The sequence below is a fragment of the Diospyros lotus genome, chromosome 4, assembly GCF_014633365.1.
Source record: "Diospyros lotus cultivar Yz01 chromosome 4, ASM1463336v1, whole genome shotgun sequence".
NCBI classification, from domain to species: Eukaryota; Viridiplantae; Streptophyta; class Magnoliopsida; order Ericales; family Ebenaceae; genus Diospyros; species Diospyros lotus.
The window spans coordinates 12,252,700-12,271,681 of record NC_068341.1 but is presented as its reverse complement, the minus strand read 5'-3'; the positions used below and the strand labels follow the sequence as shown (position 1 = coordinate 12,271,681).

At 36.3% G+C, this 18,982-nt stretch overlaps 2 protein-coding genes across 2 annotated transcripts; one reads left to right on the top strand and one right to left on the bottom strand.

Annotated features, from left to right (window-relative positions):
• Positions 1-9,357: 9,357 nt before the first annotated feature.
• LOC127798696 (U-box domain-containing protein 30-like) lies at positions 9,358-12,684 on the bottom strand. Its single transcript, XM_052332243.1, has one exon. The coding sequence runs from the start codon at positions 11,804-11,806 to the stop codon at positions 10,460-10,462; it is 1,347 nt and encodes a 448-aa protein (XP_052188203.1). The 5' UTR covers positions 11,807-12,684; the 3' UTR covers positions 9,358-10,459.
• A 4,414-nt stretch (positions 12,685-17,098) lies between these two features.
• Positions 17,099-18,181, top strand: LOC127798903 (uncharacterized). The gene has a single exon (XM_052332544.1). The coding sequence runs from the start codon at positions 17,102-17,104 to the stop codon at positions 17,699-17,701; it is 600 nt and encodes a 199-aa protein (XP_052188504.1). The 5' UTR covers positions 17,099-17,101; the 3' UTR covers positions 17,702-18,181.
• Positions 18,182-18,982: the final 801 nt, after the last annotated feature.

Below are 18,982 nucleotides of genomic sequence, written 5' to 3'. Positions count from 1 at the left end.
AAATAGGAACAAATTTATTTTTGAAAAATTAAGTAAAGTAGTAAAAAAAATAATAAAATTGGAGAGGTGGGGACCACTGCCCCAGCCCCACTTTGCACCCCCAGTGCTTTGGATTACATGAACATAATTCCCTATAGAAGTTTAATTGAATTTTTTAATGCATGAATATTTCCCTATAGAAGTTTATGAACATAATTCATGAGAGGAGGAGGATGGCAAACATATAATGATTAAGGTCTATGCAATAATGGAGAGGACAAGAAGCATGCGATGCCACAATGGGAAACTGGGAAAGGATAAGGTTAACAACGGGAATCACATGGAAAACAATGGCCTCGAGACAACGATAAAACCAAGGGATTTTAAGTGTTTTTTCTTTAAGTAAATTAAAAGATAAAAGATTATGGGCGTTAGTATGGGAGTAGAAATTACATTATATTGATAAAGAAAAAATATATATATTATTTTTAAATAATTGATAATTAAAATAACTCATGGCCTCTCATAAAGTGCATTCTTAAAAATTTTAGTGTATTTGATCATGGGTTACATTAACGTCTTTCACGTGATAGATGTTTTGTTGTAAAAATAAGAACAAGATCAAAAGTCTAAGGAGTGTTAAATATTGTCTTCAAGGATATTTCGTTGGTGTAGCATATCCCCTAAGATTTAACATGCTCTTTTGATATGAAACCAAGAGTATGAACAATAAAAAAAATTTAATAGGAAAAAAACCTAACAAACAAAGAGCAAAAGATGTTTAGAGGAAGAAGAGACTCCTGTGTTCTTGTTGTATTTAAATTAAAAGCCAATGGTGGTATTTATAGTTGTCAAACCGTGTGAATGTTGGCAAAAAATTAGAAAATAATTTGGCTCGTTAGGGAAACATCAGAAGAAGTTAGTTTAGATATTATCCAACAAATAAAATATGTGATCTAACGAAATATTCAATGGCCATGGAAGGATTTGGCCTAATCTGAACAAACGTGGATAAGGCAAAGACGGGTGGAGAGAAGGTGAAAATGGTTGGCCGAAGAAGGAAGAATGAGAGAAAGAGAAGTGACTGAGCTATGGAAAGTAGCCATTGTGGCCATTGTTGCTATTGCGACTCTAGAGTAGTGCCCACTGCTGGAAACATATCTTTGAGTTATGGAGGAAAACTAAAAATATAAGAAGCTCAACTCTCTCTCTTTCTCTCATTCAGACTCTAGGCAACCATTAAATTTGAGATATTAGACCAAATTTGCCTTTGGCCTAGGAGGATTGTTATTTTTCATTCTATTCCTGCATTGAGGCGCATTATGGTCTGGCTTTCTACAAACAAAGCAAGTACCATTTTTCTTGAAGGTAGTGATATTAGGTTTAGGCACATAATCAGATTTCTTAGATTCATACCTCTTATTGTTGTTGTGCTTTTGAATTTTATTCTGAACCATATTAGCTTTTGTTGCAATCTTTTTCCCTTAGCAGCTTTGGCCTCCTTTCGATTGGTATCTTCTATGATGATGTGGGTGATCAAGCCGGCTAAGGACAATCGCTTGTGCTTATATTTTAGTTGCTATTTGTAGTAGCTCCAAGATTCTAGCAACTTCTCAATCAGCAATCCAACTACAAATTTTTTCTACCTTTACATTTTCCAAGAGCTTATGGTATTCATTGATTTGAGCCTTGATGTCCTTTTCATCAGTCATCTCCCAACGATAATAGTTGTCGATAACGAACTTCTATTTGCCAACATCCTCTGTAGTGTACTTAGTGATCACGAAGTCCCCAATTTACTTGGCTTTCTTGTAGGAACAATAGACATCGAAACGTTCGTTAGATAAGACACTGATAAAAGTATGTCTACATACCTTGTTAGCATAAAGCCATGACTCCATTTATTTTTATTAGCAGGATCCGATTTGGACTAGGTCAAAGAAACAATAATGCCATACATATCAAGTATTGAGGAAATTCTCTCTTGCCATCGCTTGAAATTTTGGCCACCAAAAATGTCAATTTTTGAGATATCAAGGAAAGGTTTTGCATACGACATCATGGGAAGAACGACAGTCAGAACAACATTAGTGGCAGTGACATTGGTGTTGGTAGTAACAGGGTTGCCATTGAGATTGGCAGCAACATTGTTGCTGGTAGCATCGATGGTAAAGAAATCACCGAAACATAAGTGTGCTCCATTGTGCACAAAAATATCCTTGAGATTGTTGTAAAAATAAGATGAACAAGATCAAAAGCCTGAGGCGTGTTAGACATTGTCCTCAAAGAAATTTCGTCAGTATAACATATCCTTTAAGATTCAACAAACTATTCTGATTCGAAACTAGGAGCAAGAATAAGAGAATTTTAATAGGAGAAAAACCCAACAAATAGATAGCAAAAGGTGTTTAAAGGAGGGAGAGACTCATGTGTTCTCATTGTATTTGAAGCAGAAGCCAATGGTGGTATTTATAGCTGCCAAACCATGTGAACGTTGACAAATAATCAAAAAACAATCTGGCTTGTTAGAGAAAAATTAGAAGAATGTAGTTTAGATATTATCCAACAAATAAAGACATGTGATTTGACGAAGTCTTCAATGACTAGAGGAGGACTCAGCCTAATTTGAACAAATGTGGATAAGGTAAGGACAAAAATGATTGGTTGAAGAAGGAAGAAGATGAGAGAGAAAGAGAAGTGAAAGAGCTATGAGGAGCAACCATTGCGATCATTATTGCTGTTGCGACTCTAGAGTAGTGTTCACTGTTGAAAACAGATATTTAAGTCAAGGAGAAAAACTAAAATGAGAAAAGTCTCAACTTTTTCTCTTTCTCTCTCATTCGGACTCCAAACAAAAATTAAATCTGAGATATTAGATGAGCTTTGAAAACTTCTTTGGCCACATGTAAATAATTTGACATAAAATATGCAAAATATTAGATAAATGTCTTTTGAAATATTTTTATTTATATGTTTAACCATCCAATCATTTAGGGTGCGTTTGATTGTACAAGATGGAAAAGAAAATAAATTTCAGATTCCATAGAAAATCAAACCACCCCCCCCCCCCCCTAAGAATTGATTTCCCTTGATTTTGTGAAAAACAAGGCATTTGTGTACTTAGATGGAAAACAAATTCCATAAAAAAAATTATCAATCAAACACCTAATGTTGAAATTTAACTGAAAAATATTTTTCTTTTTATATTTTTTTATGTGAATCAAACACACTCTTACATTTAAATTAGAGCGTGTATTGTTGACAAAAGTTTTTACAAGATACCCCAATTTATAGTGATATTTTATTATTTCTTTCATCTTAAAATATTTATAATAAATAAAGTATTCCCAATACAAATGAATCTGTTGGTTCTAGTCCTTGAGATCTAAACTAGATCTAATAAGTGTTTCCACTTTCCACCACCATGACCATCATCAGATAAAAGCACGGCCACCACTCCATGCTGTGCATTAGCAGTTAGCACTTTCCAGTCCCTTCTTGCGCATATCAAGTTCAAGTATCTCTCTTCCAAACCAACATGTTCAAATTGCAAATTACCCTGTTAACTCCAAGCAAGCACCTGTAAAAAGAGCAATATTTAAATTATATAAGAGACTTCACTCCTAATATTAAATTCAGCATCTTGTTTATCCCCGGCTCCACCGCCATTAACGAAGGCTGCTTATATAGCAACCAAATTTACAAGGCAAAAGTACAAGAGTCAAAAATTAAACACATAGTTTTTTCCAGAAAATATTTCATTAAGGACTAACGTTTCTTTTTATCTAACAATGACTTAAGTAAAAAAACATTACAAAAAATAAATCATAGCCTAATGTAACAAAGAAAAATCTCACAACACCAACGATCAACAGCGTGGAGATCATCATCTGTTTATGGCATCTAAGGTTTTTCAATCAAATAGGAAATACTCCTGGTTTGTGGATTATGGGTGCACCAAGTCATATGGCTAGAGATGCGAGCTTTTTCAGTATTCTAGACAAATTAATCAAAACCATAGTGAAGATGGGCAATGGAAGATTGCTGAATCAGGTAAGGGATCTATTGCTATTCGCACTAAAAAGGGTACCAAGCTTATGACTGATGTGTTCTTTATTCCTAGCTTGCATCAAGACTTGCTAAGGGTATTCTTTGTCTTTTAAAGGTAGTTTCTGCACCATTTATGATCCTAATGACCATGAGATTGCAAAAGAAAACATGATTGATAACAGATTTGCCTTTGTACTGAAATTCTGTCAAACATCTTTTTTTCTAGTTCAAAAGTTGATATATCTGATTCGGGTTCAAGAGATATGGGCATTGTAATATGAAATCATTAAAGTTTTTGCAATCAAATGAGCTCGAAAGAGGGATGTCTGAAATTCGGGTCGATAAAGAGCTGCCAACTAGATAATTAGCGGTATGGGCAAGGTTTTCCAGTTAACAAACTCAGGAGAGCAAAGGAGAAACCTGAATTGGTCCGCATGAATGTTGGTGACCAATGAGAATAGCCTCCATGAGCCAGAGGATTTATTTTATACAGTTTATAGACAATTTTACAAGGATGACTCGCGTTTACTTTCTCAGTAGCATGTCACAGGCTTTTTCTTTGTTTATGAAATTCAAAGCTCAACTAGAAACTCAAAGTGGCTGGCGACTGGCAAATCAAGACCTTGAGGTTGTATAATGGAAAATAGTACACCTCAGATGAATTTAATTAGTTTTGTGAAGATGCTGTTATTGCTCACCGATCGGCAGTAGGCTACACACCTGTTGTGATATGTGATTCAAAATTACATTATGTCAGATTGTATTTCGTTTACATTTCATTTACATGACATTTGGATTTAATTACAGTTTCATTTCAATATTATTTGGCTGTGTTTTAATTCTAACCGTTGATCTCTTATAAGCAGTCATCGTGTGGCTAGCATTCTTTCACTCTTGATATATAAAGCTGTTATTCAGAACCCAACTGTCACTTTTCACCTTTTGCAATCGAGAAACCCTAAATCGGCACAAGGAGAGGAGACGCAACCTGTGAATCCTTTGATCGGTAAGAACTTCCATTGTATTGCTTGATCTCCGGTTAAAATTGCTTCGTCGTGGGAGAAACGGTAAGGGACAGTGATGAGTACTATGGTTTTGCACGATTTGTTGCAAGTATGTACCCGAGTTGTATTCTGTCTTCTTGATGTAATACTGTAATCGTTTGTTCTTTGAAGAATCAGTGTAATCAATTTGTAATATTTGATTTAGTGGATTGACTAAAGACGAAAATTTCTGCCGTGAATAGGATACATTTACGGATTTGAACACGTATATCGTGTATACTGTGTGTGTTGTGTTCTTGGTGCGATTGTCATATATTTGATTCGATTTCTTGGCTTGGTTCTTGGTTTTTGTCTTTGACTGGTTATATCGTTTGCAGGATTAACAACACCAAAACAGAATGGGGTTCATAGAGGAAGAACAGAATACAATGGAAATGGTCAGGTGCATAATGTTGGAAAAGAAGCTTCCTAAAAGCTTTTGGGTATACGCTGTATAAAAACACCAATGGAGTATGAAATGAGTTAAAACCATCAGCAAAGCATTTCAAGATGTTTGGATATTACGTTCATATTCCAGCAGTGAAAAGAACTAGAGAAGCAATCTTGATAAGAAAGCTGAAACGGGTATCTTTCTGGGATATGCAGCTCAATTAAAGGGGTATATGGCTTACAATTTACAAACTAAAAAAGTTATAGTAAGCAAAGATGTGCACAGTGATGAAAAATGTTGCAATAACAGGCAATTAGGCTAATTTGAAAGGGTAGAAAAAGACAACCTACCTCTTGGCAATCTTCTTATTTAAATCACTGATATTTACAAATTAGGAGTTTAGAAAAGGAAACAATATACAAGGAAATAATCTATGTTGATTAGCAAAGGTCTCGCCCACAAAGCAGGATTTCTCCTCCACCAAAGCACTAGAGTTGAAGGTTGAAGTTCAATTATAAGAACTGGGATCCCTAAAGACTTGTAGATTGGGAACTAGTTTCGAGGCTTTCCTCATGATGTTGCACCCCTCCTGAGGAGACTATCATCTACAGATTCAGAACAGAGCACCAAAAGAGAGAAGACATTCCCCAAAACACTTAGCATGGTTAATAAATAGCCCTTTTCCTCCTAAAATGTCAAGAGCCACAGCATAACTGACTTAGAGAAGGTGACTCTGGCAACAAGAGCAGTCAAGGGCTTTGCTTAAGCATCCACCATAATTTTCTAACTCGTCTTAGATGCTCCATTCTATACTCGACTAGGGAAGACTGGCATTCTTTGTTCTAAATGCCCATGCCCATTAAAAGGCTAGCACATCCTCTAAAGGCTCCCATTATCCAACCTACCTAACGTTCTTTAGATTGTTAGCCATTCAACAAATATTCTTTAGACAATAAGCCATTTGAACTTATTTTAGAATTGAATATCAATGGACAAACTTTCCCCAACGTTCTGTATAAAGACCCGGGGTAAGAATGAAAGAGAACATAATCAATGAAGATATGTAAACTCGTTTACCAGCAATAAAACAGTCAAAAATTTCATTATAGCTAGTAAACAAAAGGCAAAACCTCCAATCACTCAAACTACGCCATGTTGTGATTAAGAAAATAAATGAATATATAAAAACCTGCCTTAAACTAGAATTCGAACAAAAAAAAAAGAGATCACCTCAAGGTCAAGTCTTGGCAGGCACAGAGGGTTGTGTTTGTGAGCCTTACTTATTGACTAAAAAAGAAGGGTTTTCAAAAGTCTAGTTAAAATTAGCATGAGCACCTCCTTCACATGTCACTTGAATAGGAATTGCATAAAACTGAAATTGCACAAGCCACGACAAACGGGAAGTGGCAGAATAGATTCTGGGGTTGAATCCAAGGGGAGTAAAAATAGAGTTGATTATGCCCCTTAATGTCCAATAGAGACGCCAAACTATAGAGAAGATACGGAGCCCATAATCATCCCTAAGATTCCTTGGGCATCACAAGTAGTTGATGTTTTTATCCCAAAATCCTGTAATAAGCATAAAATCAGCTAAAATTTTTGAAAATGATTTTCAATGAATTGAAAGAATCAAAGAACTATATGTTTTTTTTTTCCAAATAATTGGATGATTGTTGGTTCCACATTTCAAAAGTTGGACTCAGTTACCACTAAAACTCACGTAAACCGAGTTCCAATTTAACAATAACAAATGTAAGACTGTCAAAGTTCCTAGATTAAAGACCACATAAAAGTTGGTTCGAATAGGTTCCAAATAGGTTCAACCCATAACTCCTACCAAGTGCTGACATGAGCTTGCTCTTTCTTGAATTTCTCTTGAAATGCATCAGATTTGATAGGTAGGAGGTAGCAGTGATAAATACTAGTTATTTTTCTATCTACTATTTAGGCCAACAAACTCGAGTGGCATAATGGAATGGATGGAGACCTTGAATTGTCTTACAGGAAAGCCTGACTGAACTACAACCGATGAACAGGTGCTGCTGCTGCACTTCAACATGATTATGCTGCCACTGCAACGCGCACCCAATCAACTACCCTGTGTCTAACTCATTTCTTCAAAACTCCGTTGATCACAAAGGGTAACGTTTTCCAAACGCAACTAAAAGTTTTGAATCCCCAACAAGCCCGCACGTGTTTTGAATCCACAATAAATAGCCCATTTCTGACAGAACTGTAGAGTTTGGGCCATCCGTGTCAGGCAATTTCGTTTTGAAATTAATAGCGTTCACAAACCATCAATGTCGTCTTCTGCCTTTTTCCGAAGGAAAACCCAACTGCAATTTTCGACTGAATCTGATGCCTCCTCGTCAGAGGCGCACTCACTCATCATCGACGGATGGACGATCGGTGCAGCTGCTAGCTATATGGCGAGCGAGAAATGAGGCGACGCCCGGTCCAAGTCCAAGTCCAATTCATCTCCTCCATCCATCGCCGTCGATACGGAAACTGACGGCAACTTACAAGACAAAATAAATTTCTTCTTATTTGATTTAAAATCTTAATAGGAATCTTTGATTGTTTTTTTTTTTTTTTTTAAATCCTTTTATAAAAAATCAACAAAGTAACATATTGCATATTATCATATGATATATTGATTGATTCAATAATAATAATAATAACGATTACTTGGTTAAGCAGTAAAGTAAGTTAAGAATCTCAACGTAATTGTAATTAATCCAAAATCCCGATTTGACGCAATATTCCACTGGCTGATTGATTGGATCAATCATTCATCTGCTTTTTCTAGTGTTCTGCCACGTAAACTTAAAATCAAAAACACAATTTTTTTAATTAAAAAAATAGAGATAATAAATTATGTGCTTTGAAATTACAAATTTTAAATGATATCTTTAAATTCTTTTATTCAGGTAATATTAGATAATTTTGTATAGGAAATGTTAATAAAATAATATTTTCATAATCATAAACCACTGGAGGAGTGTCTCTTTGTCAGTATATATATATATATATAGTTATTATTAAACAACATTATTGATTCTATGTTAATATTGGATTAATGGTAATTATTGTCCTAAAAATAATAGTTATGGTGAAATAAATGTATATTATCTGAAACTAATGTGTTTCTGTTATATTTTATTTTTAACATTAAAATAATTTTGTTAATTGATGATTAAATAAAGTATATTTTAAAATACTAATAAAATTAGTTCAAGATTGAGAACAAAAGTGTATTGCTACACCTTGCCATGAACATTTTGTATAAAGTTGCTGTTAATATATCATTATTTTAAATATAAATCGTTAGGAATTTTATTATTATTGAGATTCAATCGTGTGCTGAATTTTATTATTATTATTATTATTATTATTATTATTATTATTATTATTATTATTATTATATTTGAAGTTCGAGTTCCCACTCTCAACACGTGACAGTAAGACGGACAGCTAAATCTTGATTTGAATCTGATCTCTCTTTTTGAGTTGAAAACAAACAAAAGCTAAGCCTAAGCCCAAGCCTATCAAATGAATATATAATTAAGTAAATAAACTAGGAAAGCATCCTCCTCCTCCTAGCCAAGGTGTGCTGCCTCTTGTGCCTGTGGGCGAAAACTATAGATGGTTGATTAACCGTGAAACCCTAAGCAGAGAAATGCAGTAAGAGAAGATTAATATGAAATTGTCCCCATTGAACTTATTCATCTCATGCGTGGGATAAGGGTTTAGTGCAACTCTAAACGTTACCCCATTTATTGAGAGAAAAAAAGAGAGGTTAGGGATTAACTTGAAATTTGAATCACAAAATTGAATCCATTTGAGTTGGTTTTGTGCACGTTAGCTTGTCTCCTTTGAATGGAATGGGATGAACAGTTTCTGACAAAAGAAATGTAAATTGGGGAAACACACAAGTGACAAAGCAGTGTGAAGTTACATCTGCACGGATGGAGGAGGCACAAGTAAAATAGTAATTGTACATTGGCAGCAAGCAGATGCAGATGTCTCTAAGCTAAATGGCTAACCTTCAATATATTAATTCCAAGTTTCACAATCTTTTTTTGGGTCTTAGTCAAAGATCCCAGATTGCAAATGCCAACAAAGACCTCGTACCTCACTCACTCTCCCCTTTTGAGGCACGACAATGTTTCATTCTCTCCCTCTCTCTCTCATCTTTCTTTAACCCCCCCTCTCTGCTTCTTTTTGTCTGGTCCAAGTGGGGAGGGTGTACGTGGGGTCGTGGGCTCGTTTCTATCAACCCAGAAGTTTGAATTGACTGTCTCAGAACAGTTCACTCCAGTCCAGTCCCAGTTCCAAGAAATACAGACTGGGAAACACACTATTGAAATTCAAAATCACATTTATAACCCAGATTTTAAGGCCTTCTAACAATCGAATTCATTGTTGCTTTCAAATTGTTTTCCTGAAGTTTCAATAATATGGCAGCACTGTGAATGAATTCTAGCAACGAGAAACAAAGTTGGAAGTGGATTCACAAATGATCTCGTATTGAAAGAACATACTCTACAATGGTGGGAGGACTCAATGCTGAACCACCCCATGCCTTAGAACAATGAAGAAAGAAATTAATTATGGAGTCCCCAGATAACCTTCAGCAATAAGCAGTTAAGGGACTGAAAATTTGGAACCTTAATACAAGTTAAATATAATAATAATTACAAGTGCTAACACGAGCCTGCAAGTTCTCCATTCAATTGGCTGCTCACACACATCCCAAATCCACTCCATTGCAAAGATACATGAATTGGTACCTTTCTTGGTGATATGTGAACAGCTGGGCAAACTCAAATAGGCTTTATGGGAAAACTTGGTCATCCACTGGCCAGAACAATTAGCCCATAAATTTACAAGCTTCAAGCTTCAGTATTCACAAGCTCCTCAGTGCACGCACTTTGTTTCTCCTCAAGGTGGAAGAAAAATGGTTGATGTATATAAACAGCTTTCTGCAACCCTTTCACTGTATTGTTTTTGTAAGCTTACACTTGGAAATAAAGATGGTGGCTGTGTAATTGAGGCTACACAACTTCAAGAGCTCGGCCGCCTTTTGCTTCAACACCGGATTGCAGCCACTCTGGATCACCAAGAGGAGCTTTGCTGCCAGGCCGGCATCCACGGCAACCGGAGCACATTCTTCCGGGGAAATCTTACAGACAGCCCACAAGATTGACAAAGCCAGCTGAGTGCAAGTCTCTGAGACCTTCATCAACAATTTGACCATATTGGGAATGGTTTGAGGGCAACCCTTCAAAGCCAATATGCCCGCCGGCAGGCTTAGCAATGCTTCAAGAATGCAAAGTGCTAATTCCAAAGACTCTGCACTCAGATTGGGCAAAAGCTGAACTAGCTGAGGAATGGCCCCAAAGCCTACAACTGAATTCCTAATCTCTTCGTGTGAACAAATCATTTTGAGCAATCCAAGCCCAGCTGCTACTCCGTTTGGGTGCCTCTTGTCCTTCACTAACCTCAATAGCCCAACCAAAAGGCTCAAACTTGACACAATTTCTGACTCAAAATCCTTCCCCACCATCAACATTTCTATCAATCTTGTACAATTGATCTTTGTCTCAATCGACCCCTCATTCAAAATGTCCACCATTATCGATATTTTGGCGGGTTGGATCAAATTAGCTCTTGACTCTGAATCGAGATTCAAGTTCACAAGAATTCCAATTGCCTCGGACCCAACAGCATGCGAAGTGAAAGGACCTAATAGGGAAGAAATGAAGCCAATACCACCATTTTCCTTCACTGTTTTCCTGGCTGAATCATGGCCATTGACAACCAACCTGAGCTCCTTGAGAGCTTTAACTCTGGCTTGGCCCTTGACCTTCTTCAATGTCTCCAGCAGCTCCAAGGCCCTTCCTTGTACATCCTCTGACCTCTTCTTCATCACCAAGTACTTCTGCGAAAACCAACTGTGAATCAGTTGGTGGAGAGTCTTGTTTGGCGTGAGAGAATCGTCCCAAAGCTCTACCATTGTGATGGGGCAAGTGAAGTGGCCAAGAGAAAACCATTTCAGGATGTTGGGCTTCTCGTACGTCTGGCCGGTGCAGAGCGTTACAGGATCTTGCATTGGCTCCAAGGAAATCGGGCAAATGAAGACCGCCGGGACCTCGATTGAGTCCAGCTCTTCAATCATCTTCTTCAGATCCAACTTCTCGCCGCTGCAGACAGCCCCGCCTCCGCCGCCCAAGATCCCGTCTTTCACGGCGGTTTCCAGATCCAACACCTGCCCGCCGCCGCCCATTTCGTGCTTCACATCGCCGTCCCTCCGCCGGCTAGGTGGTTGATACATCGGCATTTTCACAAAGAATTACAAGGCAAAGAAATGTTTATCGGAAAAACCCAGAATAAGGCAAGAAAAAATTAGTGCTCGTCGAAGCACATCAACGTCCAATTGACAGCAGAGGAAGCGTGTGGTAGAGAAAAAGAGGAAAGAGGGGGTAAGAGTTTTACACCCTTTTGGCTCTCTTTATTCTCTCTCTCTCTCTCTCTCATTGACAATCACAATCGAGAACAGACAATCAACGCAGACGTCTTTTCTCCATGGCCGCTTTTCGCTTTGAACAATCTCTTTCTCTGGTCAAAAGATTCACATTGTTCATTCCCATCATCATCATCATCATCATCAGGATGCAAAGCGCAATGAAAACATGTATGTAATCTTCGTCTCCAGTACCAAAGCTCACTTCCTCTCGAAGCTCATAAAGACCGAAATCATTCAAATCCAGATTAGAAAAAAGATCAAACAAAAAAAAGAAGCGACGAAAATTGAGAGAAAAAGAATAAACGATCACAATTCAACAGTCAAAGTTGAACAATGCCCACCCGAAGTTGCAAAGAAAATTCAAGGATCCTGACAACAAAAAGGAAAAGAGAGAGAGAGAGAGAGAGAGAGATTATCGACAATTAAAGATACCCAAACATGGGGAAAACCCGGAAGGAAACCACACGGATCCGCAGAGAGAGAGAGAAAAGCAGAATTAAAGCCATCCCCCCTGTGGACTGCTCTGCTCTTTTTCCTTGGACCGGTCCCAGAAACCCTACAAATTATTTTCTTTGCCGGAAAGAGAAGGAAAATGACCGGGTACAGCCGGGAAAGGGGCCGTTGGGTGCTTGTGAGCATCGGAGGCAGGCACGGGCTACAGCCGGTAAACAAATGGGTTTCCTTTGGAGAAGCTCTCACCGGGGCTTTAATGATTGGGTCTTTTGGGAGCCTTGAAAGTCACGGATAAATCTAAGACCCGAATACGCAAAGCCAGGTTTCGTCAGCGGGTCAACAGAATTACGCCGTTATTTTATCAAGCTGAAAAGATGTTTCTACCCTTCCCAACCAAATCAGGCTGTGTGAGATGCATGCAGGGTTGTTAATTTTAGTGTGTACTGTAACAACCTTTTTTTTTTTTTTTTTTTTTTTTGTATTTTTGTTTTGTATACTAGACAATAATACTTTTACTTAAAACTTAATGAGTTACTATCATCATTTAAGTGTATAGTGGCAAAGATATAACCAATTATTTATATTAAATAAATACATAAATATTTTATGTTCGCACATTTGTTTTTAAATAAATCTAAACTATGGTTACAAAAAATGCTATTATAATTTTTTACTGGGATTCATTGATAGTTAATTAATGACATGTGTTGCGTTGATGATCTTGTGGTGAGAAGAATGAATTTTTTTTTAATGAAACTATTATTGTAAGTTTTTATGTTTTTTACTAAAATTAAGATAAGCTTTTTTTATTATCAAGTAAAGAGTATAAACTTAGAACTTGAGAAAGGTAGAAATAGAAATTAAAATTATTTTTAATTAAAATACCCCCAATCATTGTTTAAAATTGTAAAACATTAAATTATAAAATAGTATTAAGTCCATAAATACTTTTTTAATAATTAAGTCAAGTGCAAAATTATTTTCCCTCCAAAATAATTGTAACAACAAATACAATAATAGGAAACGAACAGGATTGAAAATTTGTCACAAACAAAGGGGAAAATGAAATGTGGGAGGGTAAAAGGGTAGTTTGGTGTGGTAAAGGAAACAAAGAAAGATAAAAATCCCGTACTACTCGAGCCAAACGGGGCATTGGGCATAGAGTTCGAGAAGGAATGGGGAATGCACGTGTTGGAGTTAGGGAATCGGGACCCGCACGTGAACGCCCCCCCCCCCCCCCCCCCCCCACCCTCACACTCATAATCTTATACATGCCCCGTTCAAACACCAAAAAGAAAAAGAAGGCATCTCCTCCTCCTTCAATTTAAAATTAATAAAGACATTTTTAATTTTTAAACAAAAAAAACCGTGAAAACAATATCTGTAAGATAGTAGTTATTAGAAATATATATGAAGTTAGAAGAAATTATTATTATTATTATTATTATTTTATTTTGGTTTAATCTTTGAGAGGAAGGGGGGTGGGTTGAGGAAGCTGGAGGAATAGGACCCCGGCCGGCCAGGGGCAGAGCGTGGCTTTGGAAAAGTGCCAGGCTGCCAGCTTGCTTAAAGAGCAGAGGTTTGACCAACTCCTACTTTACGCTGCATCGGGCATTAAGACCACCGTCACAAGGCATGAAATGAAAATGGCCCCCGCAAAAAAGCCCATTGAAATTGTTGCGACAAAACCAATGGATCCATCCATGCCCATGACCACACACACCTGACACCTTCTTTCCTTGCACGAACGTGGCCTACTCAACTCAAGGGCAGCCAAAACCATTGCATATCCATCTCATCTCATTTTTAAATTCGTCCAGAGGCTTTTCTATATTTTCAGATGTTTGATTAAAATTAGCGATAAAAATCACGTTTTACCGTGTTGGATTCCAATTTCTTTTTCTCTTCTTTTCTTTTTCGCTTCATATGTTCCATAATTTTCCGTTTCATCCTTATATCTATCGTATTCGATAATTTAGTAAATTACGAAAATTATCCTTAAAGTTTTCCTTAATTGCAAACACATCCCTCATATTTTTTTTAAAAAAAATAGCGATAATCTTCTTACACTTACAAAAGAGCATATAATATGACATTATCCTTTCTCTCTCTCTCTCTCTCTCTCTCTCTCTTCCATTCCCTCCTCTCATTTATAAGAAATAAATTAAAAAAAAAAATTAGTGATGGTCAAAACATACACATGAAGAAAAAAAAAAAGAAAAAGAATCCTTTGACCAATGGAATTGTTGGGTTTGATTGAATCACAAGCCTATTGTAGACTAACTAAAGAAAGAGGAAGAGAGAGAGAGAATGAGTTGTCATTGGAGAGTGGGAGGCTGTGGGAGAAGGAAAGAAGGATGAGGAGGAGCATTTTGGAGATTTTATTAATGACAATTGTGGATTAAATTATTCTAAAACAATTTAATTTCAAGATAAATTAATATACTTTTTTAAAAATAGATGAGAGATCTCTCCAATTTTGGCTAACCTAAAGAGTATGGTGTGTATTTTATCCATGAAAAAGATATATTCTAATTATTATATGTATAAAAATCAGATACAATAGTTCACCAAAATAACATGACCCTATTATGCTTTTAAGTTACTTTGGTGGGTCATAAACTAATAAGGGCCCAATTTGAGTAAGTGATTGAAAGCATGCTCTGGACCAGACCAGAATGGATTAGAGACGTATGGCCCAACATAATATAGCTCCGTACTGGGACAGAATCCAAATATGGAGATAACTATGAATTATTTTAGTGAATCTCAATATATATTTGGGTTGAATTTGAGTATACTTTATTTTTTATTGGACGCTACTTAATGTTTATTTATAAAATTACTCTAATATTTTATTGGTACGGCAAAAATATTTGTTCCATTTAAGACCCCTACCTAAACATAATAGTCAATGTTTAACTTAAATAGGTGGGTACGGAATTATAATAATAATAATAATAATAATAATAATAATAATATGTAAAATTTTCAATGTATTTTAATCAAAATAAAATAAAATTGTGATAAATTATCAAATTTAACTCATTATATCGGAGTCATATATTATAGTAAAATTAAAACACAATGAATCATAATTACAAGATAAGGATCAAAATGGAAGAAGATAAGAATAATACTCCTTTTTGAGATAGAGATTAGAGAGGAAGTATGAATATGAAGTTGACAACTTGGTTTATGGGACATCTTAATTAAATGAAGAAAGTCAACTAAAATAATAGACTGAAAATAAAAAGGTGGTAGGCTAATAATCTTAGCCGGCACTGTCACCAATTAACATCAACATCAACAATTAATATTTTTTCATCAAACTTAATCCAAAATAATAATAATAATAATAATAATAATAATAATAATGATTGGTACGGCCAAATTGAAAATTATACATAGCGCGGCCACGTTGATTCTACGCTTCTCCGTTAAGAAACAAAAGAGTTGATGTCAAGTGAACTTGATAATTTGTCAAACTCAGTTTAGCTACTATATATATATATATATTATAAAGTGAATATATATGTGATGATGAAGTCCTCAAAGCCATGTGGGTGATGCTATAGATTAATAATTAGAAAAGACAGGTCATGGGTGGGGTAATAAATTAGTATGAATGGGCGGAGAATTTATGATCTCCCTAAATGTGGACGCATGGTTTGAACAATTTGCCATGAATAAGTCAGGTTCATACATATGGCCTCACTACTCACTTCTCATCCATCACAAACTCAATTTACACCCTTTTCTTTATTTATTTCTCCCATTTCCACTCCCACCCATCTTTTTCCACTACTACGTACTCACGCCGGCCTTCAATTTTGAATTGGTCCTCCCTCTCCCTTTCCATTTATACCTTCCCTCTCATTACACACGCACACACACGCATATATATTATATATAAAGATTAAAATTAGAGCAAATATGAAATGAGCTTCATTACTTGATTATACATGTCATAGGTTTTTAGTTTATTTTCTTTCTTTTTTTTTCTAATTCACTTGAGATATTCGAGTTTTGTCCGACTAACCTCTAGGGGTTAGTGACATTTTTCCTGATATATTTTCAAAATAAATTTGAATACAAATACAGTCTATATATATTCAGAACTGAACATTTAGCGCAGTTCATATTGAACTTACCTTCTAACCTTAATGCTGCATTCCAATTAAATGCTATATTCTAATAATAATTCTGCCTTTCAAATTATCACACTGATTCAAAATCTAATATTCTATATAAAACTCTAAATATTTTACTATTGTACTATCCTATGCGACTAATATTTAGTTTTTTTTTTTTTATCTATTATCACTTATACAACGTTCTTTATAAATAAATTTATGTATTTACACAAAAATATAATTCATTTGATATTATACACCTACAACTCCAACCATAATTATAAACTACCCCCCCCCCCCCCCCCAAAAAAAAAAAAAAAAAAAAAAAAAAACTCCAGCCATACAACTACGTTACCCTTTCAAATTTTTTTTACTTCCAAGTCTTCAATTCGCTCAACAAACCCCCCCCTAACCAAGTCCAACTTTTTAAGTGGCGTAGTCCCCACACGTACCTCTCCGAATCTTCAACTCTCTTTCCCTCCCTCCATCCCTCTCTCTCTCTCTCTCTATATATATATATATGTGTATATATATTCTTACAGTTAACTTGCACATATATCATCTTCTTTCTCGTATTTCAATTAAAGTTGAAGCCAAATACGTACAGAAGGGTTCTTTGTTCTTCAGCATGAGAGCCAAAGAGAACGGTCAAAGCAGGTTCCTGCGCTTGATAACACTGCCCATTAGGGCCCTGGGCAAAGCGAGGGACTTCTACGTCCGAAGCATGACCGATTATGCCGGAAAGCTGACACATGGAAACTACGCCTCCGGCCCTACTGCCGGCCAACTCTCCTCCTTGCCGAAGAGCTTCAGCGTTAGCTCTTCGAGGTCGAACGAGAACGACGACTTCAGAGAGCTGATCAGAGCCGCCTCCACCAGGAGTACTTTGGGCAATAGGGTCGACGTCAACGACATGGAGTTGTACATGCAGCAGCACGGCCAAGTGAGGCGGCCGGCGGCGGACGCCGTACCCAGGAGCCGCAGCGTCGCGATGGGAAGGATTGACGAAGAGAAATCTTGCGACTTTGGTGAAGAGAGCCTTGGTGTTGCTGGTAGAGCCGAGTTGATTTTCCCTAGAAGTCGAAGCCATGCCGTGGCAAAGAGGAATACCGTGTTCTGAATCTTCAGATCCTCTCTTTAACAGGAAAAGGGGAAAACAAAAATCCTCTTATTATTCTCTCTCTTTCCCTTCTTGTGTCTGTTTTTTTTTCGTTGGATAAAAATTACTTTTTTTTTTTCTCAAAGGATTTTATTTTGTCTTTTTAGTTTTTTGGTTCAAAAGATGAAATCGCTCACTCCGGGTGCCCCACATCCGACCCGATAGGACGTAGGGGAGGTTAATTATGGTGACCCAATCGGACGTAGTGGCTAGACTCGGACTCACCGCGCATAAAGAGCCCCCTCACTTTGGAGAGAGGTATCCCACACTGTCGCTTGCGAGACTCGATTCTTGATCTTGATCTAAAATTCACCACAAAAGACACTTTGTGTCCCCTTCTTGATCAACTGGGCTGTCCATGGGGGCTATCTTTTTAGTTTCTTGTATCGTATGAAAGGTTGTTGTAACTGTTAAATACTAATTTATTTCATTACAGTGCAATTTTCTTTCCAATTTTTTTGACATATAAAATGGGTTTGATCTGGATTCCTAACAAATATTTTTGTGCACTTAAATGGGTTTTTTTCCCATCATTTGTTTGAATTATGTCATTTCCAAATTAAGCATTTGAAGTGGTGATGTGTGTCGTTTCAAATAATCCATATATACATGTAGTTCTTGCTACCTAATCAATGCAACAATTGTCAACAATTACAAATTCTTTTGGCTAACAAACACCTGAAAATTACGTTTTTGTTTTTATTAGACTCTAGATAGGGATTGCTATGGTCATGACATGTCTAGGTGGAATTACCATCGCTATCATTTTTGTTTAATAATAATAACAAAATCCCCTTGATAAGATGACAATCTAAGTGTTAAAAAAATCCCCTAAATGTCACATCTCATGAATAATATCTATGTATCTATCTATCTACCTATCTATTATATATAAACTATGAACTGCAAATAAATCTTTTTAATACAAATTGTACCAGCAAGGATGATTGGGACGCACCCCATGGGTTGAGCCCATATAAGAAGTCACGAAAGTCGCAAGGAAAAAACTTCAATTTGTACATTTCGATTGAGAAGTAAAAGAATTTATTATAGCAACTCACAATTAAGACATTAATACTGCGCATACAAATTTTTTTTATAATTAATATGATCTTAATAGAAACAGTATGTAGGTTTCGTGTGCTCTGTCACTAATACCAGTTAATGTTAATAACGTTACTATTCTAAGGATAAATTGTATATAGATTTCTCTCATAGTTTGTATCATTTTTGTAAAAATTT

Bases quoted from the DNA above. Each gene is read 5' to 3' on its own strand.
- LOC127798696 (XM_052332243.1), bottom strand. From the start codon at position 11,806: ATGCCGATGTATCAACCACCTAGCCGGCGGAGGGACGGCGATGTGAAG.
- LOC127798903 (XM_052332544.1), top strand. From the start codon at position 17,102: ATGTGTATATATATTCTTACAGTTAACTTGCACATATATCATCTTCTT.